This window comes from Oncorhynchus clarkii, chromosome 20 (genome assembly GCF_045791955.1).
Source record: "Oncorhynchus clarkii lewisi isolate Uvic-CL-2024 chromosome 20, UVic_Ocla_1.0, whole genome shotgun sequence".
NCBI lineage: Eukaryota > Metazoa > Chordata > Actinopteri > Salmoniformes > Salmonidae > Oncorhynchus > Oncorhynchus clarkii.
In genome coordinates, this window is record NC_092166.1 from 32,552,556 (window position 1) to 32,580,537 (window position 27,982).

Below are 27,982 nucleotides of genomic sequence, written 5' to 3' on the forward strand. Positions count from 1 at the left end.
CACACGTTATTGCCAAACAGGGGTATGGACATGGAAATGGTCTGAAAGGTACAGAGAATGGGAGATAATGAATATATATGGATGCAGTAAATACAACAGAATAACTATACATGTAATAACATGGACATAACAGTGCAAAGGAATAGAATATTGACAGCAACAGCACAACAGTGATAAATATGCTGAACAAAAATAAAAACGCAACATGTAAAGTCTCATGAGCTGAAATAAAAGAGCCCAGATATTTTCCATACACACATCCCTGTTAGTGAACATTTTCCCTTTGCCAAGATAATCCTTCCACCTGACAGGTGTGGCATATAAATAATCTGATTAAACAGCATGATCATTACACAGGTGCACCTTGTGCAGTTTTGTCACACAACACAATGTCGCAGATGTCTCAAGTTTTGAGGCAGCGTGCAATTGGCATGCTGACTGCAGGAATGTCCACCAGAGCTGTTGCCAGAAAATTGTTTGTTCATTTCCCTACCATAAATGGCCTCCAATGTCGTTTTAGAGAATTTGGCTGAGGGGAGGATGGCTCATAATAATCTCTGGAATGGAGCAAATAGAATGGCATCAAACACATGGAACCCATATGTTTGATGTATTTGATACCATTCCACTTATTCCACAACCACTAGCCCGTCCTCCCAAATGAAGGTTTCACCAGCCTCCTGTGTATCATAATGCAAATTCATAACATATTGAATGAATTGCAATTCATAACATATTATATGAATTGTAATTCGTAAAATATTATATGAATTGTAATTTGTATCATATTATATGAATTGTAATTGGTAATATATCATATGACATGGTTGATGGACTTCCACAAATTAATAGCCACCATATGAAACGCAATGCATAATACTAAATGGAGGGTTACAGATTTACGTTTACTACGTTACGTCTACGCCTGACTTCAGGTTGCAGCAGCCAGCCCAACCCATTCCCAGGTGAATTGGGACCGCAAGGCACTGAGGTAAGAAAGACAAAAAGGTGAGTTTCGTGTCTCACACCCTCATCAAAAGAGAGGAACAACAAAGAAAGCGTTTTGACAAGTTTTGGACTGGGATCCCTCTTCACTGGATAGGGACCCTTTCCTGTCTGTAAGTCACTTCTAAAATAATCAAGTGTGCAGTGGTGTAAAGTACTTAAGTATAAATACCTTAAAGTACTACTTAAGTAGTTTTTTGGGGTAACTGTACTTTACTATTTATATTTTGTACAAAGTTTACTTTTACTCCACTACATTCCTAAATATATACATTTTACTCCAATACCGTTTCCCAGACACCCAAACCTACATGTTACATTTTGAATGCTCAGACCAAGATAATGTGTTGTCATCCCCACTGCCTCTGATATGGCGGAATCATTAAACACAAATACTGAGTTTGTAAATTATGGCTGAGTGTTAAAGTTTGCCCCTCCGTCTGTCTGTAAAAAAAGAAAAATGAATTCATGCTGGCTGGTTTGCTTAATTAATATAAGTAATGTGATGTACAGCATTTACTTTAACTTGGAACTTTTACTCAAGTGTGAGAATTTAGTATTTTTTCGACCAATGTACTTAAGTACATTTAAAACCAGATATTTTTACTCAAGTAGGCTTGTATTATATTGGCAGACTCACTTCTACTTGAGTCATTTTCTATTAAGATATGTTTACTTTTATTTAAGTATGACAATTTAGTATATTTTCAACAACTGCAAATACTCTATAGTTTTATGCAAAGGACTGGCTTGTTTTTCAAAGCAAGATTAGGCTATTTGACAAGGTGTTTTATTATAAGAATGTGTTGCTTGTTGCTGTGGGTTGGAATGACTTAACACAATACAGATGTGTCTGGCTGGCAGGCAGGTGCTGTTGGTATGAAAAAGATGAGTGATGCTGAAATTCTAGGAGTTGCCTCTCACTGATATATATATATATATATATATATATATATATATATATATATATATACACAGTGTCTTGCGAAAGTATTCGGCCCCCTTGAACTTTGCGACCATTTGCCACATTTCAGGCTTCAAACATAAAGATATAAAACTGTATTTTTTTGTGAAGAATCAACAACAAGTGGGACACAATCATGAAGTGGAACGACATTTATTGGATATTTCAAACTTTTTTAACAAATCAAAAACTGAAAAATTGGGCGTGCAAAATTATTCAGCCCCTTTACTTTCAGTGCAGCAAACTCTCTCCAGAAGTTCAGTGAGGATCTCTGAATGATCCAATGTTGACCTAAATGACTAATGATGATAAATACAATCCACCTGTGTGTAATCAAGTCTCCGTATAAATGCACCTGCACTGTAATAGTCTCAGAGGTCCGTTAAAAGCGCAGAGAGCATCATGAAGAACAAAGAACACACCTGGCAGGTCCGAGATACTGTTGTGAAGAAGTTTAAAGCCGGATTTGGATACAAAAAGATTTCCCAAGCTTTAAACATCCCAAGGGGCACTGTGCAAGCGATAATATTGAAATGGAAGGAGTATCAGACCACTGCAAATCTACCAAGACCTGGCCGTCCCTCTAAACTTTTAGCTCATACAAGGAGAAGACTGATCAGAGATGCAGCCACGAGGCCCATGATCACTCTGGATGAACTGCAGAGATCTACAGCTGAGGTGGGAGACTCTGTCCATAGGACAACAATCAGTCGTATATTGCACAAATCTGGCCTTTATGGAAGAGTGGCAAGAAGAAAGCCATTTCTTAAAGATATCCATAAAAAGTGTCGTTTAAAGTTTGCCACAAGCCACCTGGGAGACACACCAAACATGTGGAAGAAGGTGCTCTGGTCAGATGAAACCAAAATTGAACTATTTGGCAACAATGCAAAACGTTATGTTTGGCATAAAAGCAACACAGCTGAACACACCATCCCCACTGTCAAACATGGTGGTGGCAGCATCATGGTTTGGGCCTGCTTTTCTTCAGCAGGGACAGGGAAGATGGTTAAAATTGATGGGAAGATGGATGGAGCCAAATACAGGACCATTCTGGAAGAAAACCTGATGGAGTCTGCAAAAGACCTGAGACTGGGACGGAGATTTGTCTTCCAAAAAGACAATGATCCAAAACATAAAGCAAAATCTACAATGGAATGGTTCAAAAATAAACATATCCAGGTGTTAGAATGGCCAAGTCAAAGTCCAGACCTGAATCCAATCGAGAATCTGTGGAAAGAACTGAAAACTGCTGTTCACAAATGCTCTCCATCCAACCTCACTGAGCTCGAGCTGTTTTGCAAGGAGGAATGGGAAAATATTTCAGTCTCTCGATGTGCAAAACTGATAGAGACATACCCCAAGCGACTTACAGCTGTAATCGCAGCAAAGTATTAACTTAAGGGTGCTGAATAATTTTGCACGCCCAATTTTTCAGTTTTTGATTTGTTAAAAAAGTTTTAAATATCCAATAAATGTCGTTCCACTTCATGATTGTGTCCCACTTGTTGTTGATTCTTCACAAAAAAAGTTTTATATCTTTATGTTTGAAGCCTGAAATGTGGCAAAAGGTCGCAAAGTTCAAGGGGGCCGAATACTTTCGCAAGGCACTGTATATATATATATATATTACTGTTCAAAAGTTTGGGGTCACTTAGAAATGTCATTAAAACATTTTTTTTTAAAAACTTTTTTGTCCATTAAAATAACATAAAATTGATCAGAAATATAATGTAGACATTATTAATGTTGTAAATGACTATTTTTCTGGAAACGGCTGATACATAGGCGTACAGAGCAAGCAACCATCAATCCTGTGTTCCAATGGCATGTTGTGTTAGCTAATCATAGCTAACCAAGTTTATCATTTTAAAAAGCTAATTGATCATTAGAAAAACCTTTTGCAATAATGTTAGCACAGCTGGAAACTGTTGTTCTGATTAAAGAAGCAATACAACTGGCCTTCTTTAGACTGGTTGAGTATCTGGAGCATCAGCATTTGTGGGTTTGATAACAGGCTCAAAATGGCCAGAAACAAAGAACTTTCTTCTGATACTCGTCAGTCTATTCTTGTTCTGAGAAATGAAGGCTATTTAATGCGAGAAATTGCCAAGAAACTGAACATCTCGTACAACGCTGTGTACTACTCCCTTCACAGAACAGCGCAAACTGGCTCTAACCAGAATAGAAAGAGGAGTGGTGGGCCCTGGTGCATAACTGAGCAAGAGGACAAGTACATGAGTGTCTAGTTAAGGAAACAGATGCCTCAAGTCCTCAACGTCATGACAGCTTCATTAAATACCTGCAAAACACCAGTCTCAACATCAACAGTGAAGAGGTTACTCCGAAATGTTGGCCTTCTAGGCAGAGTTGCAAAAAAAAAAGCCATATCTCAGACTGGCCAATAAAAATAAAAGATTAAGATTGGCAAAAGAACATACACTGGACAGAGGAAGATTGGAAAAAAGTGTTATTGACAGACAAATCTAAGTTTGAGGTGTTTGGATCACAGAGAACATTTGTGAGACGCAGAAAAAAGGAAAATATGCTGGAAGAGTGCTTGATGCCATTTGTCAAGCATGGTGGGGTCAATGTGATGGTCTGGGGGTGCTTTGGTGGTGGTAAAGTGGGAGATTTGTACAGGGTAAAAGGGCTCTTGAAGAAGGAAGGCTATCACTCCATTTTGCAATGCCATGCCATACAGTCGACGTTACTTAATTGGAGCCAATTTTATCCTACAACAGGACAATGACCCAAAGCACAGCTCCAAACTATGCAATAACTATTTAGGAAAGAAGCAGACAGCTGGTATTCTGTCTATAATGGATGGGGTGGCCAGCACAGTCACCGGATCTCAACCTTATTGAGCTGTTGTGGGAGCAGCTTGACCGTATGGTACGTAAGAAGTGCCCATCAAGCCAATCCAGTTTGTGGGAGGTGCTTCAGGAAGCGTGGGGAGAAATCTCTTCAGATTACTTCAACAAATTGACAACTAGAATGCCAAAGGTCAGCAAGGCTGTAATTGCTGCAAATGGAGGATTCCTTGACTAAAGCAAAGTTTGAAGGACACAATCATTATTTCAATTAAAAATCATTATTTATAACCTTGTCAACGTCTTGACTATATTTCCTATTCATTTTGCAACTAATTTCATGCATGTTTTCATGGAAAACAAGGACATTTCTAAGTGACCACAAACTTTATTTTTACTATTTTCTACATTGTAGAATAATAGTGAAGACATCAAAACTTTGAAATAACACATGTGGAATCATGTAGTAATCAAAAAAGTGTTAAACCAAATACAAATATATTTTATATTTGAGATTATTCAAAGTAGCCACCCATTGCCTTGATGACAGCTTTGCACACTCTTGGCATTCTCTCAACCAGCTTCATGAGGTAGTCACCAGGAATGCATTTCAATTAACAAATGGCTGATACTGTATATATAGACACACTGAACAAAAATATAAATGCAACATGTAACAATTTCAAAGATTTTACTGAGTTACAGTTCATAGAAGGAAATCAGTCAATGGAAACAAATTAATTAGGCCCTAATTTATGGATGTCACATGACTGGGCAGGGGCACAGTCATGGGGGGGTCATAGGCCCACCTACTCAGGAGCCAGGCCCACCCACACCCACTAGGGAGCCAGGCCCAGACAATCAGAACTAGTTTTTCTTCAGACAATCCCGCAGGTGAAGAAGCCGGATGTGGAGGTCCTAGGCTGGCGTGGTTACACATGGTCTGAGCTTGTGAGGCCAGTTGGATATACTGCCAAATCCTCTAAAATGACGTTGGAGGTGGCTTATGGTAGAGAAATTAACATTCCATTATCTGACAACAGCTCTGGTGGACATTCCTGCAGTCAGCATGCCAATTGTACTTTCCCTCAAAACTTGAGACATCTGTGGCACAAAACTGCACATTTTAGAGTGTCCTTTTATTGTCCCCAACACAATGTGCACCCTTGTGATGATAAGTATGTTTAATCAGCTTCTTGATATGCCACACCTGTCAGGTAGATGAATTATTTTGACAAAGGAGAAATACTCACTAACAGGGATATAAACAAATGTGTACCAAAGTTTTGAGAGAATTAATCTTTTTGTGCATATGGAAAATGTAAGGAATATTTTATTTCAGATCACGAAACATGGGACTAACACTTTACATGTTGCGTTTCATAAACAGTAGGAGACAGAATTGGGGTTCACAGCATGATCTCTCTTGGAATTGTCTCCATATCGAGACGTTATACCACTTTGTGCAGCCACAGTCTGTATTTTGTATAGTTTCAATAGTCACTGATATTTTAAAACTTCTGCTACTGTTAGGGAAGAAGTGGTCTCCGTGGGTTTCCTCTGAACTAAATTAGCATTTGTAGACACTGTTTTCGGATTGACCGACAAGATAATGATCTTGGTTTAGTTGTCTGTTGTGAGATCTGAACGTCTTAAGCAAGCCCTATTCCCATCCCTTTCCTTTTTGCTGCTTGCCCTGTACGATTTTACAAGCATATCACTGTGGTTTCCCAGAGGCAGGATGGAACAGTGCACGTTGAAGCCAGATGTGAAAAGAAATCAACAGAAACAGGTAAGAGCATACTACTACAGGAAAACAACTTATCTCTTATACAACACTTCTAAAACACTTCTACTTAAAAAAAACAAGATTAAAATAACCTATCTGACCCTATAACACAAACCACCACATCAAAACTCTACTTGAATACATTACGAGACAAAACAAACACTGAAGACATCATTCTATAAACACAATTTCAGATGAATAAACCAAGAAAGAACATTAAGCTGAACATAGGCCTACTGTCAATACCGCATAGTTGAATACACTAACTCTTATCTCCTCTCTCGTTACGTCCCTCTCTCCACAGCCTTTACCTCCACCGAAGCCTGCAAAGGAGGTATACTATAATATTTAAAAGCTTTAGATTACAGAGGACTCACCTTCCTCCTGAGTTATGTATTGTCATGTTTGAAACTTCTGTTCTGTTTGAGAAACCCTGCTGTAGGGTAGCACCATGGTGTAGGCGGAGGACAGCTAGTTTTTGTCCTCCTCTGGGTACATTGACTTCAATACAAAACCAAGGAGGCTCGTGGTTCTCACCCCTTCCATATATTTACATTTGAATTAAGTCCTCCAACCTATCAGAGCTCTTGCAGCATGAACTGACATGTTGTCCACCCAATGACAGGATCTAGTACTAAAAGCATAAGCTAAAGCTAGCTAGCGCTGCAGTGCATAAAATGTGGTGAGTAGTTGACTCAAAAAGAAAGACAATAGTTGAACAGTTTTGAACAAATGTATTTCTTCAAAAATAAAGAAGCAATATTTTAATATTTTTTTCCACCCTCACTTTCTCTTATTTAGCTATCAAATGCAGCTAACGTTAGCTAGCTAGTTTAGACTACTCAAAAACCCGGTTCTAAACAGAGAGATGCTATTTATCTAGCTTGCTATGGCTATCCAACACTGGAACTCTTCCAAGTCAAGGTAAGCTTTTGGTTTCATTAATTTATTGCCACCAGAGCCCGCCAGTGTAACTGCTAAACTACTTGCTAACTGTACACTGTACTGCCTGATTGTAGCTGGTTTATTAACCCATTATTATTAGCTATTATTATTATTATTATTAGCTATGTTGTTGACTTAAAATTAGCTAATGACAATGACAACGATATAGGCTGTATGTAGCGTTTAGTGTTTATCATATGACGGTTTGGCATAGAAAGGGTTTTCCACTTGGTCACAGACAGCTGATGTTTTGTGCACTGAACTCCACAAGCGAAGGAAAAAGTTGAGGAGAGCGCATAGATGCGAGAAGGAATTATACAACGATCTGGCTGCTATGAAAGTGAACTGATTTTGCATGTGATCAGGGTGTATTCATTCCTCCGATTCTGTTGAAAAATGAAAGAAAGGGGATAAACGTACCTGAATGTGTCCAGTAGAAAATCTTTTGCTACTGTTGGACTAATGATTACGCCCTAGATCATCTAGATGCAGGCAAAATTGACACATTCAATACCGCTTTGCACAATGTCTGTCACATTGATTACTCAAATTTCTCTTGACCTGTGCACCTATGTTGCAAACGTTCATTCATAGGCTAGGTTGTAGCAACCTCATGATGGGTATAGGTCAAGTTCGAGTATCGTATAGTAAGTAGTAGGGATGTACGATATATCGGTGAGCACATCAGAATCGGACGATATTAGCTAAAAACGCCAACATCGGTATCGGCCAATGTCTAGCTTAACGCCCGATGTGCAAAACCATGTCAAAGCTGACATACATACCTATATAACATGCCTAATGACTGCACGTAACATTTTGAGCTATATGTGCAACACAGCATTCCTAACCTAGCCCACAATGTCTGCTGTGTGGATCAAGCAATCAACAATTCAAGCTGTCATTTGAAAAAGCAACAATGTTTCAGCGAGACAACTCAAAGGCGAAATCCATTAAAGCCAAGATAATGGAATTCATTGCCCTTGACAATCAACCTTTCTCTGTTGTGGGTTATGTTGGCTTTCGCAGACTGGTCGAGCACCGGTTAACACAACCAGGTGCGCTATTTTTCCGATGTTGCCCAACCGGAGTTACACAGTAATTAGCATCACTGCTAATAGCTTCATTTGGAACGCAGATTGGGTCTTAGTGTGTCAAAAAAGATACAGAAGCACTGTCAAAGCTGTACATAAAAGTCAGCAAACACCGGCCACGACCGCAACTTCTGGGGTAGCTAGCTTTAGCTTGGTACCTAGCTAGCACCAATACAACCAGCATGAAGAGAATGACCAGAAACTGCAGTCATTTTCATTATTCTTAGCAATGATTTAGGATTATTTGTGAGTACGTATTAGCTAGGTTGCCACTTGTTGTTCGCCTATTGAAATTGAACTTCAGTTCACGAAAATAACTAGCCAGCTAATTAACCCTGTTGCCCAAAGCTACGTTATAAGCAGCCAACTAGCTTAATCTAGCTAGTTGAGGCTCAACCGGACTGGGTTATGTGTTGTGAAGCAAGCCATAATAAGGATTAGGCACACTAGTGGAATTTGCAGTTTGCCTTCAAAATAAAAGTATGTCATTGGCAGTGATGCAAACGAATACATATAGTAGAATTATGCAATACTTTTATTTTCAAGGCTAACCGCAAAGCCCACTTGTGGCCAATCCTTTTTGTGGCTAGTCTCACATAGATGGGTCCGACCACCATTAATAAAATATGAACTGTCGTATAAATTAGGGTTATTTTAGATGATGACACCTAGCTATAACTACTGAAACAGATTATGTCGCTTTGCTATGTTTTTTGGGGGAGAACATTGTTTGCATCCATGAGCTAGCTAACTTTTTTTTATGACCAGCACTGTAAGTGTGCGAGACAACTTTACCAGCATCATAGCATACGTATAGATGAATCGTGACATATGAAATACGAGTGATAGTGTAATCAATGTGTAGTAACCACGTAAAAATGTATGAACGCGTTACATTATTATGTGACGTACGTTCATATTCAGGTCCTGATTGGTCAACACATTTATTTGACAAGTCAAATAGTGTTAAATAGTATATTTTTTGACACGCAAAGACCCAAACGGCATACCATAGAAATCGTGGTTGAGAATGAAACTGAACAAATGAACAAGGAAACGGTAAGTAAGTGAAATAAATAGGTTTTGATTATGTTTTACTGGCAATGGGGACACACGTAAATGCCTTCAAAATAATTGTTTGGTCAGTGTGGTGTGCGTGTGTGTAACGTTTATTTAACTAGGAAGTCAGTTAATTTACTTAATTAAGAACAAATTCTTATTTACAATGACGGCCTGCCCCGGCCAAACCCGGACGACGTTGGGCCAATTGTGCGCCGCCCTATGGGACTCCCTATCACGGCTGGATGTGATACAGCCTGGATTCGAACCAGAGACTCTAGTGACGCCTCTTGCGCTTAGATGCAGTGCCTTAGACTTCTGCGTCCATGTGTGTGTGTGTGTGTTAACTATTTAACTGTACTAGAATGCTTAAAAGGCCACAATTGTGTTTTATATCAGTTATTTGTATCGTTTTTTTTGGCAAGGAAAATATCGGATATCAGTATCAGCCAAAAATGTCATAATGGTGCATCACTAGTAAGTAGCCTAAACATATCCATGTTACATTGAGCTGGGTGACTGGAATATGAATGACAGTCATCGAATATGCTGTAATATAAAAAATAATCATCCTCCCTCATCTTAAGGCACCGACTGCCACTGCTTGAATTCAGACATTGATTTATGTGGGATGTGTCTACCTCCTGGTTATATTTCATATATATATTATATTTCATTTAGCAAAGATATAACGTTTTTGACCTGACAAAGATTTTCCTCATCAGGAATGATGAGAAAAATAATTTGTCTATGAGTGTTCAAATCAGTTGGATCGGGTATACAATTCAGCTGAAAATATAAGAACAGACTATTTTTGTCCGTCAGGCCAACAGGAACTTGATCCAGACAGAGACTAGAGGGAAACAAGCCAGAACTCCAGTGGTTCCATCCAGAGTTAGACCCACTGCAAAGGTAGGCCTATCAGCTCCCACCATAACCACCACACTACTGCATCCCTTACACACTGCTGGCATAAACTTGTACTGGCAGAGATGTTCCATAGAGAGACATGGCCAGTAAATCTCAATGTTTCATATCTCATTAAAATTGTATATTTTTCCGCGTGGGTACGCGGGTAATATCAGGAACCAAATGTTATGGCCAGAAACGGCAGTCGCAAGAGGACACAGGCAGAGCACATAAAGGTACATGCACACACACAGATTTTGACAATGACATGTCATGTTCCTCTGCCTTAGTTTGAACCTTCTCAGGCCTTTAGTCTCAAACCACTGTCTCTTCATCAGGGCTCAACAGAAATGGACATTTCACCGATTAAGGCCTCTGATCCCCGAGAAGATGAGACCGACTTCAAGCAGGTATGTTCGGTGCTTCTGGTTTCATTGAAGAGAAATGTGTCATAGTATAAAACCATGTTTTTTACAGGTCTCTATTATAAAATACATTTGATCTCAATTAGAATATTCTGTATAAATAAAGGTTGAATTACAAATGCTTCACTCTCTTTATCATGGATATTTTTTTTAGGACAAATTTGGGGGCCTTGGTGGAATGTTTCAGAAATTACAAAAAGAGCCAACCCCTACCTTTACAGTGAGTGGACACCTGTCAGTTAGTTGGCACACCAATCACCTATGTTTTCCTTATGATTGATCTTATAGTTTCTCTTCTCTCTCAGAGCTACATGTCAGATAATGAGACGCCTGAAGAGCCCACCCCAGAAAAGGAGCAGACCTCTGAGAACACCAAGAAGGGGCTGAGTCAGGCCAAACAAGTGTGTGTGGGAGAGGAGAGCGATATCTATAGACTACTAAACATATGCGATTGCATTAGAGAGACAATGAGAGACAAAGTTTGTTATTAAATAGTGGGCGGTTTTCAATAAGTATCACTCTTTCAGGACAAAGGAGGACTGATGAGAGGAATGTTCCAGAAAGCAACTAAAGACAAACTCTCTTCTCCTTCACTGACGGTAACATTTTCTTATTTTCTACTCTTGTTTATCTGTTGTTAACTTTGCTGTTTGGGTGCTCTACTACAACTATGATTTGGAAGCGCTTACAAGGTGTCATTGTTTTCATTGGTCCTAGGTCAGTACAGTAAGTAGTGATCCCAATGACAAACAAGAACAGACAGCTGAAAGCACTCCTGTATGTATCATGATAGGATGATACAAACAAACAAAAAAGATTCAAGCCTGGTTATTTTCTCATCCTGAAATATGCAAATAAGTCTAACTGTATTCATGTATCTCCTTTATTGTTCTGGAGAAGGGGGGGGGGTGTTGTTCAGTGGAATCCAAAGAACCCCCCCCCCAAAAAAAAAAAAAAACTGCTGGAGAAGGGACACCTACACACGTGTGTAGCATATGTAGATGCCCAATTGTGCACTAATCTTTTTTTGTACTGGAATAAACATTTTCTGTTCCAGGACAATCTCTCAGTTCACAGTGAGCTTTTAGCCAGCAACAACAGTCTCTCTGACAACAACAACATCAAAGTAAGCTGGTTTAAGGAAGTTAAACTCAAGCTAATTTGATCCCGCTGATAACTTCATGGTGGTGTTCTGTGTAAACGGTCCCTCTGTGTGTTTCAGGAGAAGGGAGGCATCTTCAGTGGAATGTTCAAGAAGTCTACCAAACCTGTGGAAGAACCACCTCAAACAGAAGAGGTAAAGTAATACGGTATACTATTTACCTGTTGTAAATATGATGTATAAGATTTCTGTTCTATTGACAAATCTGCAATCACAACACTTAAACTCTTAATGGCAAATTTATGTTGCCATTAAATTTGATTTAATATCAAGCAAATAGATTAATAATTCATTTGTTCACGTATTGTCACTGTGCAGGTAACATAATTTGATGAAAAAAAGTATACCCAAACTCTCTTCAGCCCAGCTTAAACAAAAAAAGGGAATCAGGTGCTCAACTGAAGGACTTGAAAATCCCCAAAACATTCCTTACCCCGGGACACGTCAACTGGTGACTATCCAAGACAATAAAGAAAAATGATCACTCAGTTTTTGCATAAATCTGATAGATTAATTGCCGGGACAAACAAACAATAGGCTTACGTTTCTGCATGGATCACCTTCATCAGAGCATAACATAATTTCCTCTTTGTGTTGCCTGTCATTGTCATACAGGACCAGCAGTCGCTACACAGTGAGCTCTCAGCCAGCAATGACAGTCTCTCTGACACCAACAACCCTAAGGTGAGGCAGAGTTGAGTACTATTCATGTGCTCAGTAAGAGGGTTATGACTAAAGTATTACGGAGATTATCATAGAAAGAGTTGACAACCTGATTATGTTCTGATGCCATTAGGCAAAAGGAGGACTTTTCAGTGGAATCCTCAAAAAATCCCCCAAAGCTCCTCGAGAGGGCACACTTGCAGAGGTGAGCGTTCTGGAGATCAACACGTGACTCAAAATATTATTTCCGACCTACTTGTAAATATGCTGACTTGTATCGAAAATGTACCCCATAGCAAATGTTATTATGCATTCTCACTGGCTGAACAGATATATCTTGATCTGTTTCTCAACCAGGCATTACACGGTGAACATTCAGGCAGCAATGACAGTCTTTCTAAAAACAACAGTAAAGTGAGTAAGGTTTGACAGTTCTTCACATCTGCTGAAGTGTTCTTCACAAATAGCTTCCATTGTTTATTGGAAACGATTGGGTTCCAGGAGAAAGGAGGCATATTCAGTGGAATGTTCATAAAATCCCCCAAGCCTGCTGCTGATGCTTCTCAACCTGAGGTAATATAGCGAAGTCAAGTGTTTGGCTTGGACCAGTCTTACATTTTCTATTTGTTCAGCTTAATCTATGCGTACACACTACTGGTAGCTAGTTACGTAAGCGGAGTCTGCTCACATTACAACACACTTGTGAGTCCAAAACAACAATGTGTGTACAAAACAAATTAACTAAACTAGAAGGGGTATCTTAAATTGGAGCACTGTTGTTTAAGTAACTCTTCCCCGTCATGTCTCAGGACAAGGGGTCATTACAGGGTGATCTCTCAGCCAGCAATGACAGTCTGGCTGACAACAGCAACCCTAAGGTGAGGCAGAGTTACTGCATTTAGAATTTGAGAAAACCACTTATTCAAATGGGAATTCAAATGACACTGTCTTCTTCTATCAGGGAAAAAAGGGGCTATTCAGTGGAATCCTTAAAAAGACCCCCAAATCATCTGGAGATGAAACACCTGCGCAGGTGAGATCAAACATGTCTGTTTGCTTCAGTTACTTACTGTAAGAGTTTGTTCATTTTCTAACTACAGAACTGTGTTCTGTTCCAGGACAATCTTGCAACATGCAGTGAGCTCTCAGTCAGCAACAACAGCCTTTCTGATACCAACAACACCACGGTGAGGAGGTTTGGTGGAGTGTTATCTTCAGACAAACACTATGTATCCAGATAACATTATATGTCAACACAGTAAAACAAACAAAATCTCATTTAAACTGTCTTTTTGTATTTCAGGAGAAAGGAAGTTTATTCAGTGTAATGTTCAAGAAATCTCCTATTCCTGCCGATGAAGGCTCTCAACAAGAAGAGGTATCTAGAGATATTGGCTCTTAATTTGACGTGGACTCATGATATTTATAAGTCTATTATTATTAACCGTCGTTAATTATTCTAGTAACACTTAATTGCCTCATAGGACAAGCGGTCATTACCAAGTGAGCTCTCAGCCAGTAATGACAGTCTCTCTGACAACAACACTATTGAGGTGAATAGATGTCCAGATACCTGGAGCAGGATATTACTACTATCACTTGTGTGTTTCAGGAGAGAGGTAAATTCAGTGGAATGTTCCGAAAATCACCTAAACCTGCCGATGAAGGCTGTCAACCAGAAGAGGTAACTGGTTAGGTCTTAGGTCTTAATTTGACCATGACTAGTCGGTCATATTTATAACTTTTGGTGAGTGTCATAGTAACACTCGATTGTCTCATAGGACAAACGGTCATTACACAGTGAGCTCTCAGCCAGTAATGACAGTCTCTTTGACAACAGCAACCCTAAGGTGAGACTGAACTCCGCTAGCTTGATCTCCAGGTGACATGATTTCAGTTGCTCTTTCTAAACTGCGTCTGTGTGTTTCAGGGTAAAGGTATATTTAGTGGAATGTTCAAAAAGGCTCCTAAAACAGCTGAAGCCTCGCAACCAGAAGAGGTAAACATGTTAGTCCTAAGAATCATTTCTATTCAGTCTCTATGGTATATACAGTGCATTCAGGAAAGTATTCAGACCCCTTCCCCTTTTCCACATTTTGTTACGTTACAGCCTTATTCTAAAATAGATTCTTTAAAAATTAATCGTCATCAATTTACACACAATACCCCGTAATGACAAAGCGAAAACAGGCGTTTGACATTTTTGCAAATGTATTCAAAATAAAAAACAGAAATACCTTATTTACATAAGTATTCAGACCCTTTGCTATGAGACTCAAAATTGAGCTCAGGTGCATCCTGTTTCCATTGATCATCCTTGAGATGTTTCTACAACTTGATTGGAGTCCACCTGTGGTAAATTCAAATGACTGGACATGATTTGGAAAGGCACACACCTGTCTATATAAGGTCCCACAGTTGACAGTGCATGTCAGAGCAAAAACCAAGCCATGAGGTCGAAGGAATTATCCGTAGAGCCCCGAGACAGGATTGTGTCGAGGCACAGATTTGGGGAAGATTACCAAAACATTTCTGCAGCATTGAAGGTCCTCAAGAACACAGTAGCCTCCATCATTCTTAAAAATTGATCAATTTTGGAACCACCAAGACGCTTCCTAGAGCTGGTCACCCGGCCAAACTGAGCAATCGGGGGAGAAGGACCTTGGTCAGGGAGGTGACCAAGAACCCGATGGTCACTCAGACAGAGCTACAGAGTTCCTATGTGGAGATGGGAGAACCTTCCAGAAGGTCAACCATCTCTGCAGCACTCCACCAATCACGCCTTTACGGTAGAGTATCCAGACGGAAGCCACTCCTCAGTAAAAGGCACATGACAGCCCGCTTCGAGTTTACCAAAAATACAAAAAGGTATCTCAGACCATGAAAAACAAGATTCTCTGGTTTGATGAAACAAGATTTAACTTTTTGGCCTGAATGCCAAGCGTCACGTCTGGAGGAAACCTGGCAGCATCCCTACAGTGAAGCATGGTGGTGGCAAAATCTTGCCGTGGGGATGTTTTTCAGTGGCAGGGACTGGAAGACTAGTCAGTATCGAGGCAAAGATGAATGGTGCAAAGTACAGAGAGATCCTTGATAGAAACCTGCTCCAGAGCTCTCAGGACCTCAGACTGGTGGCGAAGGTTCACCTTCCAACAGGACAACGACTTTAAGCACACAGCCAAGACAAAGCAGGAGTGGCTTCGGGACAAGTCTCTGAATGCCCTTGAGTGACCCAGCCAGAGCCCGGACTTGAACCCTACCCTAGCTGTGCAGCAACACTCCCCATCCAACCTGACAGAGCTTGAGAGATATTTTATTGATTTATTTAGCCTTAATTTGGAATTGAATCAGGTCTGTAGTGACGCCTGTAGCACTGAGATGCAGTGGGACTCCCACTCGGGAGCTCTGCAGAGAAGAATGGGAGAAACTCCCCAAATAGGATACACATGGTACTTGCAGGTTCCTTCTCGACAAGGCTACAACAATAAAAAATAATAAAACGTACGATTATGAACATGAAGTAAATGGTTCAGTAGATCATAATAAACATTTTAGCATATGTATAATACAGGGATGCACAATTTATAGTACAATATTTACACATGTATCAGGGAACGGGGGGATTGGGGGGCAAGTGTTTAAATTGTGCAATATTAGCAATAGTAAATAAGAGTCTGGTAGCAGCAGTTGTGATGTGTGTGTGTAGCATGAATGTATATGTGTGCGTGAGTGAGTGCTTGTGTGCGGAGAGTCAGTACAGGTGATCAGTCATTTTGAAGTATTCAACAGTCTGATGGCTTGTAGATAGAAACAGTTTCTGAGCCTGTTGGTACCAGACCTCATGCTCCGATACCGTCTGCTCGAGTGAACAGCTCATGGCTGCGGGACTTCCTCAGGCACCATTTCAAGTAGATGTCCTGGATGGATGGGAGCACAGTCCCAGTGATGTACTGGGCCGTCTTCAACAGGGCCTTGCGGTAGGGCCTTGCGGTCGTGGATGGAGTACCAGGCCATGATGCAACCGGTCAGGACGCTCTCGATGGTGCAGCGGTACTATTTGGGAGGACCCGGGGTGGCATGCCAAATTTATTCAGCCTCCTTAGGAAGTAGACACGTTTCTCGCACCCTCTTGACAAGTGTGGTGGTGTTGTTGATCCATGTCAAGTCCTCGGTGATGTGAACGCAGAGGATCTTAAACTGCTTACTCTCTCTACTGCAGTCCCGTTGATGTGGATCGGGGCGTGTTCCCCCTCCTCTGCTTCAACTCCTTTGTTTTGCTGACATTGAGGGAGAGGTTGTTGTCCTGGCACCACAATGCCAGTTCACCTACCTCCTCCCTATAGACTGACTCATGGTTTTTGGTTATCAGGTCTACAACGGTGGTGTCGTCAGAAAACTTGATGATGGAGTTGGTGTCGTGTAAAAACAAGGGCTGAGGACACACCACTGGGGGGCCCCTGTGTTAAGAGTCAGTGTGAAGAATATGTTGTTGCCGATCCTCACAGCCTGTGGTCTGCCTGTCAGGGAGTAGAGGATCCAGTTGCAGAGGATGGTGTCCAGAACCAGAGCTCTGAGTTTGGACGGAACAATAGTGTCAAATGCTGAACTGTAGTCAATGAACAGCATTCTCACAGAGGTGTTCCTCTTGTCCAGATGTGTTAGGGTTGTGTGAATGGCGATGGAAATGTCATCTTCCGTGGCTCTGTTGGAGCGGTAGGGAAATTGGAGTGGATCCAGTGTGGTTGGCATTGATGTGGGCAATGACCAGCGTCTCAAAGCACTTCATGGTGACAGGGGTGAGTGCGACGGGGCGACAGTCATTTGGGCATGTTGTAGTGGGCAGTAATATTTCACGTGTCTATATGATATTATAAATACCTCACAATCGACTCGTAATATGACTACGCAATTATACTATTAAAATGTTTATCTGACTCCTGGGCCACCATTTACTGTAGTGGGCGGTAATATTTGATATTTGAATATACAGTATATGACATACATCACATGCGACTCGTAATAATAAGTAATTGGCCCATTCAAATGTTTATCTGACTGCATAAAGATTAGCAATATGCAAGAGACAATGGTTGAGTTACAGCAATACGCAATGAAGAAACGTCTGAGAACAGAATTCTAAATACAAGTGTATTGTAGCTTAAGTTACAAGACATTAACAAGCATTACTAGGCATTATTCTAAGCATGGTCAGAGAGAGAGAGAAATCATAACCTGAACGGCCATGCCCCAAAAGTCCAAGGGGGGAAGAGAGAAAAAATAGTGAGTCTCACCACAGCAGTTCAGGATTTTAAAAAAAGGAACATTTTATAAGCATCTAAGTTATTTAGATTCAAAAACGGAGTTGTTGACCAATAGAATTACTGTAAAGTTCATCTCCAATCAGATATCAGACCTACATGATGTAATGTCTGTATCTCAGAGGTGACACAACGGAGGGTTGGGAGAGATAATACAGAGAATGCTGAATTCCTAAGACAACACAGGAAATGATTGCATACAGTTGATAAGAAGAGTCACTTTGGATGCTGCCCTACAATGTGTCCTTGGTTTTCTTGGTCGCTGGAATGATGAGGGTATCCTTGAAGCAAGTGGGGACTATAGCCTGGGACAAGGACAGGTTGTAGAGGTCTGATCAGCGAACACACTAGCCTCATTTATACCTGGTGCTAACATGCTGCCTTTGTCCTCATTTTATCCACATTCTGATAGTGCACATCGCATTTACACGTCAGTACAATATGTATTTTATCTGTCCACAGTGTCATTATTGTGACCAAATATACTGGTCCCTGCCTATATGCCAATTGTTTGACAGATATTCTTTCAAAATAATATTTATTTTAAGACATTGATGCTTTAAGTCAATGGCATCACCTGTCCATGATTTTAGAGGGCGGGATAATGAGGATTTAAATAGTTTCACTGTCCAGACCTGCCTATACTTCTAAGATATCCAAATAGAATGCGTGTCTGACTACCTCTGGAGGTGGGTAGAAAGATCTGATCACAATGAGTCTTTTTATCGTCTACACTTGCCCTAAAATGTGGGCACAATCTAAATGTGGAGAAGATCAGAACAAAGGACGTATGTTAGAACCAGGTATAAATGGGGCTTCTGAGGACATGGCCAGGAATTTTTGTTGGGGCATGTCCGGATTGTTTTTGTGGGTACAACATCCTCAACACATTACCTAATGAAGCCTGTGACTGACTATGTATATTTGTCAGTGTTGATGGATGAGTTCTGGTTGGATGAATCTTTGAACATATTCCAATCAGTATTCTCAAAACACTCCTGCAGCATTGAGTCTGCCTCTTCTGTCCAGGCCCTCACTATTCTCTGTGTTAGTGGCTCCCTCTTGAGTTTCTGCTTGTAGGAACAGAGAGACGTGATCTGATTGGCCGAAGTGGGTCTGGGGGACGGTTTTGTATGCATCGCAGATGTTTGTGTACACATGGTCCAGCACATTGTTTCCTCATCAAATCAAATTATATTGGTCACATACACATATTTAGCTAATGTTATTGCGGGTGTAGCGAAATGCTTGTGTTCCTAGCTCCAACAGTGCACTAGTATCTAACAATTCACAACTATACACACAAATCTAAAAGTAAAAGAATGGAATTAAGAAATATATAAATATTAGATTGAGCAATGTCAGAGGCACCTTTATTGACCTCGCCCTCTGGATGGCAGCGGGGTAAACAGGCCGTGGCTTGGGTGGTTGATGTTCTTGATGATCTTCTTGGCCTTCCTGTGACATCGGGTGCTGTAGATGTCCTGGAGGGCAGGTAGTTTGCCCCCGGTGATGCATTGGGCAGACCACACCATCCTCTGGAGAGCCCTTCGGTTGTGGGCGGTGCAGTTGCCGTACCAGGCGGTGATTTCCCACAAAAGCTACTGACTTTCTGTGGCTTTACACTGCACAGTACTACTCAATTCCTAATTTTATTATGCTTTTGGTTTGGCCCGGTCCTCAGAGGCCATGGTTTGTGAAGGGGAAAAAAGTTGAGTAACGCTTGAAAGGAAAATGAAGCAATAACTTCTAAGTACAGTCATATTTAACATGGTAAATTCACATAAAGTATATAGAAAATTATGTTTTTCAAATGGAGAACGTTTCTATTGCAAGGTGATGAGATGTGTATCTCAAGTGTGAACTGTTTCTCAAAACTAGTGATAATTGGTAATGGTCATATTGGGCTCAATTTGGTGAGTTCAAAGACAACTTTGGTAGTATTACAAACTTTGAAACAACTGGTTTCTAGTAGGCTACATAATTAGAAAAGGCCTGTTTCTCTGAACCTCAGGCAGTAGGCTTGAGAACACCGTTCCCTCACCAGTCAAAGGCAGACAGACTCTGACCAGCAGCAGCAACCTATCCTCATTATTTACAGTGCATTCGGAAAGTATTCAGACCCCTTCACTTTTTCCACATTTTGTTACGTTAACAACAATATTCTAAAATGGATGAAAAAAAAAAAGATCCTCAATCTACCCACAATACCCCATAATGACATCATGAAGAGGTTTTTAGAAATATTTGCAAATAAAACAGATTTAGGGGATATGAATGCACCAAGATTGAATTGTTTGGCCTGAATGCCAAGTGTCACGTCTGGAGGAGACCAGGCACCGTTCATCACCTGGCCAGTCAAGATCAAGGGAAAGATGAATGAAGCAAAGTACAGAGAGATCCTTGATGAAAACCTGCTCCAGCGCGCTCAGGACCTAAGACTGGGGGCGAAGGTTCACCTTCCAACAGGACAACGACCCTAAGCACCCAGCCAAGACGATGCAGGAGTGGCTTCAGGACAAGTCTCTGAATGTCCTTGGGTGGCCCAGCCAGAGCCGGGCTTGAACCCGATCAAACTTCTCTGGAGAGACCTGAAAATAGCTGTGCAGCGACGCTCCCCATCCAACCTGACAGAGCTTGAGAGTATCTGCTGAGAAGAATGGGAGAAACTCCCCAAATACAGGTGTGACAAGCTTGTAGTGTCATATTGAAGACGACTCGAGGCTGTAAAAGGCTGTAATCGCTGCCAAAGGTGCTTCAACAAACTACTGAGTAAAGGGTCTGAATACTTAAGTAAATGTGATACGTTTATATATATATATATATATACACACATTTACTAAAAAAAAATCTAAAAACCTGTTTCTGCTTTGTCATTATGGGGTATTATGTGTAGATTGATGAGGGGGGAAAAAAACGATTTTATACATTTTATAAGACTGTTAACATAACAAAATGTGGAAAAGGTGAAGGGGTCTGAATACTTTCCGAATGCACTTTGTTTTAGAAAACACATTTGAAAGCCAAAATTGAGGAGGGAAAGCACTCAATGTTTATGCGACCTAATAATCAACCCCTAAAAATACTTCCAGAACAACCTTTATATATTTATTTTCAATTGAGAAAATCTACAAAAGAAATCACCCCACCCTACTCGTCATTGATAGGGATGTGACATTGATAGGGATGTGACATTGATAGGGATGTGACATTGATAGGGATGTGACATTGATAGGGATGTGACATTGATAGGGATGTGACATTGATAGGGATGTGACATTGCACAGCAGAAAGCTGGTTTATTTCTTTATTATCTGATTTATTCTTGATTTCAATATGGAAGGGAAACCTGGTGTTTGTATATACCGTGTCTTGATGAGTAAAATGTATTCTCATACTCATGTTGACCCTGGAACCCCCAAAAATATCTAAAACAAAGCTGCACTGCTATGGCTAACCAAAAAGGACTGGTTTTGAAAGTTGGATCATCAAATCCATTGAGGCTTTAAACGTTTTCTTAAACTATAATTTTTTTTTTTTACATTTAAAGCAACTGGGAAATGTCCATGGCAGGCATTGTTGTTACACATTGGGAGAGAGAGTCAGCTTTGGCAGTGCCTCTTTGACACAGAGAAGAGTCTCGGAAGTGACCTGTCTTGAAGCCCGACTGGTTAGGGTCAAGAAGATCATTCTGAGAGAGATAACGAGAAAGTTAATCAGAGGCAGCACACAAGTGTTTTTGGAAAGAAAAGAAAGATGAGTCGGGAGTGTTGGTTTCTTGAGGAGGGGGAAACTCTGGCCATTTTGAAGTCAGAGGGGGGACAGCCAGTCGTCAGGGATGAGTTGATGAGGGAAGTGAGAAGGTCTCCAGAGATGGTCTGGAGAGGGGATGGGGTCGAGCGGGCAGGTTGTTGGGCGGCCAGACCTCACTAGTCGCAGGATGTCACCTGAAGAGAGAGGGGAGAAAGAGGTCTCTGCTTCAAGATATCGCTGCTTCATTCACATTGAAGGCTTAATGTGCTTTTGTTTTGAATTCAGGATTCAGATTTGGGAACAGACTGTAATGACAACCTCTCAGAAAGCAAGGTAATCTACCCTGAAAGGGTTGTCTCTGTTGTCTGGAACTTCTAGTGACGGTTAGTGTTAGTTTATTAACTCCCTCTGTATCTGATGTAGGAAAAAACTGGGATTTTGGGACTCACTGGGATTTTCAAAAGGTCTCCAAGACCATCGCCAAAGCCATCCCCACGCTTCACTGTTGATAAGGTAGTAAAGTTGTCACTCTCTGGTGTTCTTTGTAACAGTATCAATGTACAATCAAACAAATGTTTATAGTAACCCTGTGCTCTAAATATGTCAGGACCCTCTTACTGAGTACAGGGAACTCTCTGCCAGCAATGACAGCCTCTCAGACTTCACCACAATTAAGGTAAGATTTTGTATACTTACATTTACGTATAAATACATTTGATTTCATATAATTATGTTTTAGAAAATGACTATTTTTGTTGTAGGAAAATCTCTCTGCACAAAGAGAACTCTCAGCCAGCAATGGTAGTTTTTCCGACACTACAACCACCAGCAAAGTGAGTCTTGCACCTTATTTTACCTACACTTGCCTTTATCATCACTTTGTTAACCCACCAATGTGCCTTGTATGTTTACTGAGTATGTATTTTTGACACAGGAGAAAAAAGGAGGGTTTGCAGGAATCTTCAGGAGAACTCCAAAGCCTTTAGAGCAACAGGTAATGACAGTCATGTAACATGAGCATTAGCATGTAGCATTAGCAACTGTAGCCAACTGATACATGTTACTATGCAGTTTACACCCAGAACAGAAAACAATGTACACAACTGATACATGTTACTATGCAGTTTACACCCAGAACAGAAAACAATGTACACAACTGATACATGTTACTATGCAGTTTACACCCAGAACAGAAAACAATGTACACAACTGATACATGTTACTATGCAGTTTACACCCAGAACAGAAAACAATGTACACAACTGATACATGTTACTATGCAGTTTACACCCAGAACAGAAAACAATGTACACAACTGATACATGTTACTATGCAGTTTACACCCAGAACAGAAAACAATGTACACAACTGATACATGTTACTATGCAGATTACACCCAGAACAGAAAACAATGTACACAACTGATACATGTTACTATGCAGTTTACACCCAGAACAGAAAACAATGTACACAACTGATACATGTTACTATGCAGTTTACACCCAGAACAGAAAACAATGTACACAACTGATACATGTTACTATGCAGTTTACACCCAGAACAGAAAACAATGTACACAACTGATACATGTTACTATGCAGTTTACACCCAGAACAGAAAACAATGTACACAACTGATACATGTTACTATGCAGTTTACACCCAGAACAGAAAACAATGGACACAACATGTCATGTTTACACGTCCTATCTTTCTCTCTCTATTAGGACAGTATGGACACAGAGCCACCTGTGAGAGGTAGTCAGCTGAAGCGCCGGAGAACAATCAAGAAGAAGAGATGGGTGAGTGATCAGTTATTTAGGTGAATCGACCCATGATTGACCTAAGATTTCAGAGATTTCACTCACGTCGCTACTCAATACAATTACTTGTCTGGTCCCAGTTGGTTTTGAGGCCATACTTTTGTTATGTACTATGAATGATTTTGTTATTTTCATGTTGAATATTAAATCAAATTTGCTTCTCAGGTTGTGTCATTCCAAGTGAAAAGAACTCTCCCGACGATTCCAAAACGTACTGCTGCTCGGGTATTGCTATTTCTTCTTACATTCCTCAACCCCTCCAACTCAGTCCATCACTTAATGCCCCTCTATGTAAAATAGTTTGTAATACAGTAGTAGTAAAATACTTGCTGTGGTTTTCTGATTTCTCCCTCAGGACTCTGATAAGGAGCCTATCATTGAGGAGGCTGTGGAGCTGCAAGGGCTGGCCCCACTGCAGGTCAGCTATAGAACATGTGTATCATGCACACTGGTGCTTTATATGTTGCCTGTGTCCAGTGGTCTGATGTGTGTCTGTCTGTTCCAGGAGAACACAGTGGAGATCCAGCCTGTGGAAATGGCAGCATACCCCACTGATGGAGTCAACCTTTTGGAGTCTGAAGAGGTATCTGTGTGTCTGTCTGTCTCTCGGTATCTGTCACTCATTCACACTCTCTGATTTGGAGATGACTCTGACATGTTTTCTCATTGTTGTTTCTTTTTCAGGAGAGTGACGGCCTGTTGGACTGGTGGAGATCAGTCGAAGGTGTGTTTCCACCTAAAACTATTTCTGTATGTCTGCGTGCATTTAAGTGGCTGAGGGAATATTTATGTGCTGGTGAATGAATGTGTTGAAGTGTGACGACTCTTGTGTTGTGGGTTACCAGGTTGGGAGCAATGGAATGAAACATCCCATTTCCAAGAGGATGAAGCAGATATGTGAGTCATTCATCTCTGTGCCTTACGTTCAAGTTCAAAACGTTATTGTCCATCTTCTGTTGACATGGAAAGTTCATTTTAAAACGCCTCTGTCCCTCCCTCTTTCCCTCCCTCAGGGCGGTGGAGCAGGTGGCTGACCGTGTGTTCATGGCGGCTCGGCTGTTTGTGCGTCTCTTCAACCAGCGGGGAGCGTCACTGCAGGGCCGTATCCTGGAGCTGCTGGCCCAGGCTGACGCTGCCGACCAGTTCCACAAGAGGACGGTGACGGCCGCTGTAGGGGGTGGCGTGGCCAGCGTGTGTGGCAGTGTGGCCACCATCACCGGCCTCATCCTTGCCCCCTTCACCTTCGGAGCCTCCATCATCGTCACCGCTGTAGGCATCTCCGTGGCGACCGCTGGAAGCATCGCCTCGGCAACGGCCAACATCACTGATACAGTGCACTCCAACATGGACTGTAAGAAAGTGGAGAAGATGATTCAGGGCTACCAGGAGGAGATCAAGGACATCAGGGAGTGTATGGAGTTTGTACAGGTGGGTTACTGTTCTTTCTCTCTCGCTTACTCACTAACGGGCACACGCATGCATATTCACATCCTGTATACACATACACACTCCTCCCCCTCTGTCCCTCACGTGTCCTTTCTCTCTGTGTGTCTGCAGGAAGGTATGGAAGCTCTGCAAGAGGGGAACTTTGAAAAGTACACTGAGAGTGCAACCAAGAAGGCTCTGAACCACAACATTAAGCACGTGATGAAGGAGGGGGGGCGGGCCGGAAAGAAACTGATGATCAACACAGACAAGCTCATCAGCACCGTGCAGGTTCTAGGCGTGGCAGGGGGGGCCGCCAAAGCAGTTAAGGCCATCAGCGTTACCACGGGCGTCATGTCCGCTCTCTTCCTCGCACTTGACGTCTTCTTCCTCGCCAAGGATTCCCATGAGCTGCGCAAGGGCGCCAAGACAAAGTTCGCCTCCGAGATCCGAGAGATGTGCAAGGACCTGCAGGACGGGCTACTGGAGCTGAACAAGGTGAAAACCCAGCTGCAGAAAACCATGGATGGGATCGAGCTGGAAGAGTACGAGGAGGAGGAGGAAGTGGAGGTGGAAGTGGATGATGACCTGGAGTCAGACCCAGTTAAACTCGCTCAGCTGGAGCAAGAGCTGGACCAGTTAGAGGAGAAGTTGGACAAGAAGGTCCAGGAGGAACAGAAATGGAATAAAAGCAAGGAGGAGGCAGCTAAGAGTGAGGAAAGGGAAATGAAGGAGGAGAAGAATAGTACAAAGAAGGATAGTAATAAAGAGGAGGGAAAGAAGGCGAGACCTAAAAGTAAAACAATCGAGTTGGGTGAGACTGAGAAAGTGGAGATGGAGAAAGAGCGGATGACTGAGAGGGGAGACACTAGTGGTAGTGTGAAAGGTGATACTAGCAGCGTTCAGAATAAAAAAGGGTCAGAGAAAGGGAAAAAGAAAGATAAAGGAATGGAGAGTAGAAACACCAATGAAAAAGGAAATGTTGAGGGCAAAAAAGAGAAAGGAAATGATAGAGGCAGTACGAATGAGGAGGGTGAAGAAAAGGCAAGAGAGACTGAAAAACAAAGAGGTAGAGGCAAGAAAAATGAGCTGGCTGATACAAACAAAGGGATTTCAAATGAAAATGTAGAGTCTGAAAGGGGGAAGAGTGAAAGATTGAAGGAACAAAAAGTAGCTGGATGGGAGACTAAGATGAGGGTGAGGGAAACTTCAGAAAGAGGAAACGCAAGCAGACATAGCAGCAAGACTGACAATGAGCAAATCCCGAAGAGGAGCCCAAGGGAGAGAGGCAGTAGAGATGAAATACCAGCGATTGCTCCAGGGAGAAGACGCAGTAAAGATCTGAAGTGTGGGAGCATAACTGAAACGGGTGAGATGGAGAGAACGAGTAAGACTGAAAGGGGTGGGGTAGAGAGGGGGGTTAGGAACTGGAGAGCTGAGATGGATAGGGGAAGTCAAGATAAGCACAGTGTTGACTTAAAGGGAGACTCAGAGAGGGGGAAGACAAAAGAGGAATCTGAGGTGAAAAGAACGAGTGGGGTTGAGAGAGGGACAGCTAAAGGGACCTCTAAGGAGGAAGGAGTGATGGAGAGAATGTCCAGGAGGGAAAACAAAGACAGGGAGTTGGGGTGTAAGAGGGAAAGAGCTGAGGAAAAGCGTGGGAGTAAGATTGAGAAAATGCAAAGAAAATTTGAAAGTGGTAGGGAGGGAGGCATCAGAAATGAAGATGAGGAGGTTCATCAGAGTAAAAGGGACAGGAAGGAGGGTGATGTTGAAAGGAAAAGGGGAGATGGTGATGCTGAGCAGAAGCCTCTCCGCCAAGGCGCTCATCCACGCTCCAAAGACATCTGCCAATTTTACATCTGATGCATTATTAACTGAGTACTTAAAGAAGTATTCTAAAGAGGATTAACCTAGTGTTTGGTTTTATATTATTTACTTGGAGACAAATTGAGACAAAGACAGTCATTGTGTTTTAAATATTTGATAGAGCAATGGAACTCAAATGTGCCTTTTTATACATATTTTTCATGACAAAGAGATTTTTTAAACTGTAAAGATTGTTGTATGAAAATTAATTTCTCGTGGACAGACATACATCAACAATTGTCTGGAAGGGATGGGATGTATGGAATAACAAGCAGCAGAAGTTCCGGTTTTGGTTTTTTTTGTCACTGGTTATTTGGACAAGTCACAATTTCGCAGGTGTTAGCATGTTTAGAATTTCGGAAGTGAAGTGGACATTCGGCCATAACTTTCAAATAGGGTGGAGCTCCTTGTTCCGCTCCTCATTCTAGCATCTCATGTATGGACCTAGAATTTAATCGAGCACCTGACCAAATGCTGGGGACTTTAGTTCTCGGTTAACCAACATTATATGAACAAATCGCTGTCCAAAAGCTGGTAGCAATTCATACAGATGTCAACTCCATAGGAAGAGTCGCACTGACTCAAAGCACTTTATAGAGCAATGGCTGCTGCTCATTGGGCCGATTCTGACCTGAAATAAGCACACATAAATGGAACGTAATTACTTTTTTTTATGCACTTTTCTCTCTATGCGTATTCTGACCTAAACTTAAGCAAGAGAAAAGCATGCTATTCACCCGCTATTTGTTCGGGGTGGAGATCTAATAAAATGGAGGTGTGGCAGAGGTGTGTTTATAGATCCTCCATATTCTGATTTTGCCTTAATTCCCTCATAATTCCACCACCTTTATGCAAAGGAAATTATGAATAAGGTTGGAACGAACCTGCCGGTTTCAAGTGGGAAAAGCATCTACTTTATTTTTATATATATATACATACATTGATAAGAGCTATATAAGTGAGTAAC

General features: G+C 41.3%; 1 protein-coding gene across 5 annotated transcripts; it reads left to right on the top strand.

Moving 5' to 3' along the window:
- Positions 1-1,045: 1,045 nt before the first annotated feature.
- Positions 1,046-27,925, top strand: LOC139376243 (uncharacterized). Of its 5 annotated transcripts, none has more exons than XM_071118562.1 (35): positions 1,046-1,118; positions 6,517-6,574; positions 6,876-6,905; positions 10,495-10,581; positions 10,755-10,814; positions 10,917-10,988; positions 11,158-11,223; positions 11,309-11,404; positions 11,531-11,602; positions 12,061-12,129; positions 12,226-12,300; positions 12,781-12,849; positions 12,962-13,033; positions 13,186-13,242; positions 13,330-13,401; positions 13,638-13,706; positions 13,790-13,861; positions 13,947-14,015; positions 14,132-14,206; positions 14,441-14,512; positions 14,610-14,678; positions 14,759-14,827; positions 22,185-22,232; positions 22,323-22,412; positions 22,507-22,575; positions 22,661-22,732; positions 22,834-22,893; positions 23,626-23,700; positions 23,887-23,946; positions 24,077-24,139; positions 24,227-24,304; positions 24,406-24,445; positions 24,567-24,618; positions 24,735-25,149; positions 25,279-27,925. In XM_071118562.1, exons 2-35 carry the CDS (start codon positions 6,524-6,526, stop codon positions 27,010-27,012), a joined length of 4,299 nt encoding a protein of 1,432 aa, XP_070974663.1. In that variant the 5' UTR covers positions 1,046-1,118; positions 6,517-6,523; the 3' UTR covers positions 27,013-27,925. The 5 variants fall into 5 exon arrangements, with proteins under 5 accessions (XP_070974663.1, XP_070974664.1, XP_070974665.1 ...); XM_071118563.1 differs by having other exon boundaries at positions 1,050-1,118; positions 6,496-6,574; XM_071118564.1 differs by lacking the exons at positions 1,046-1,118; positions 6,517-6,574; positions 6,876-6,905 and adding an exon at positions 9,199-9,669.
- Positions 27,926-27,982: the final 57 nt, after the last annotated feature.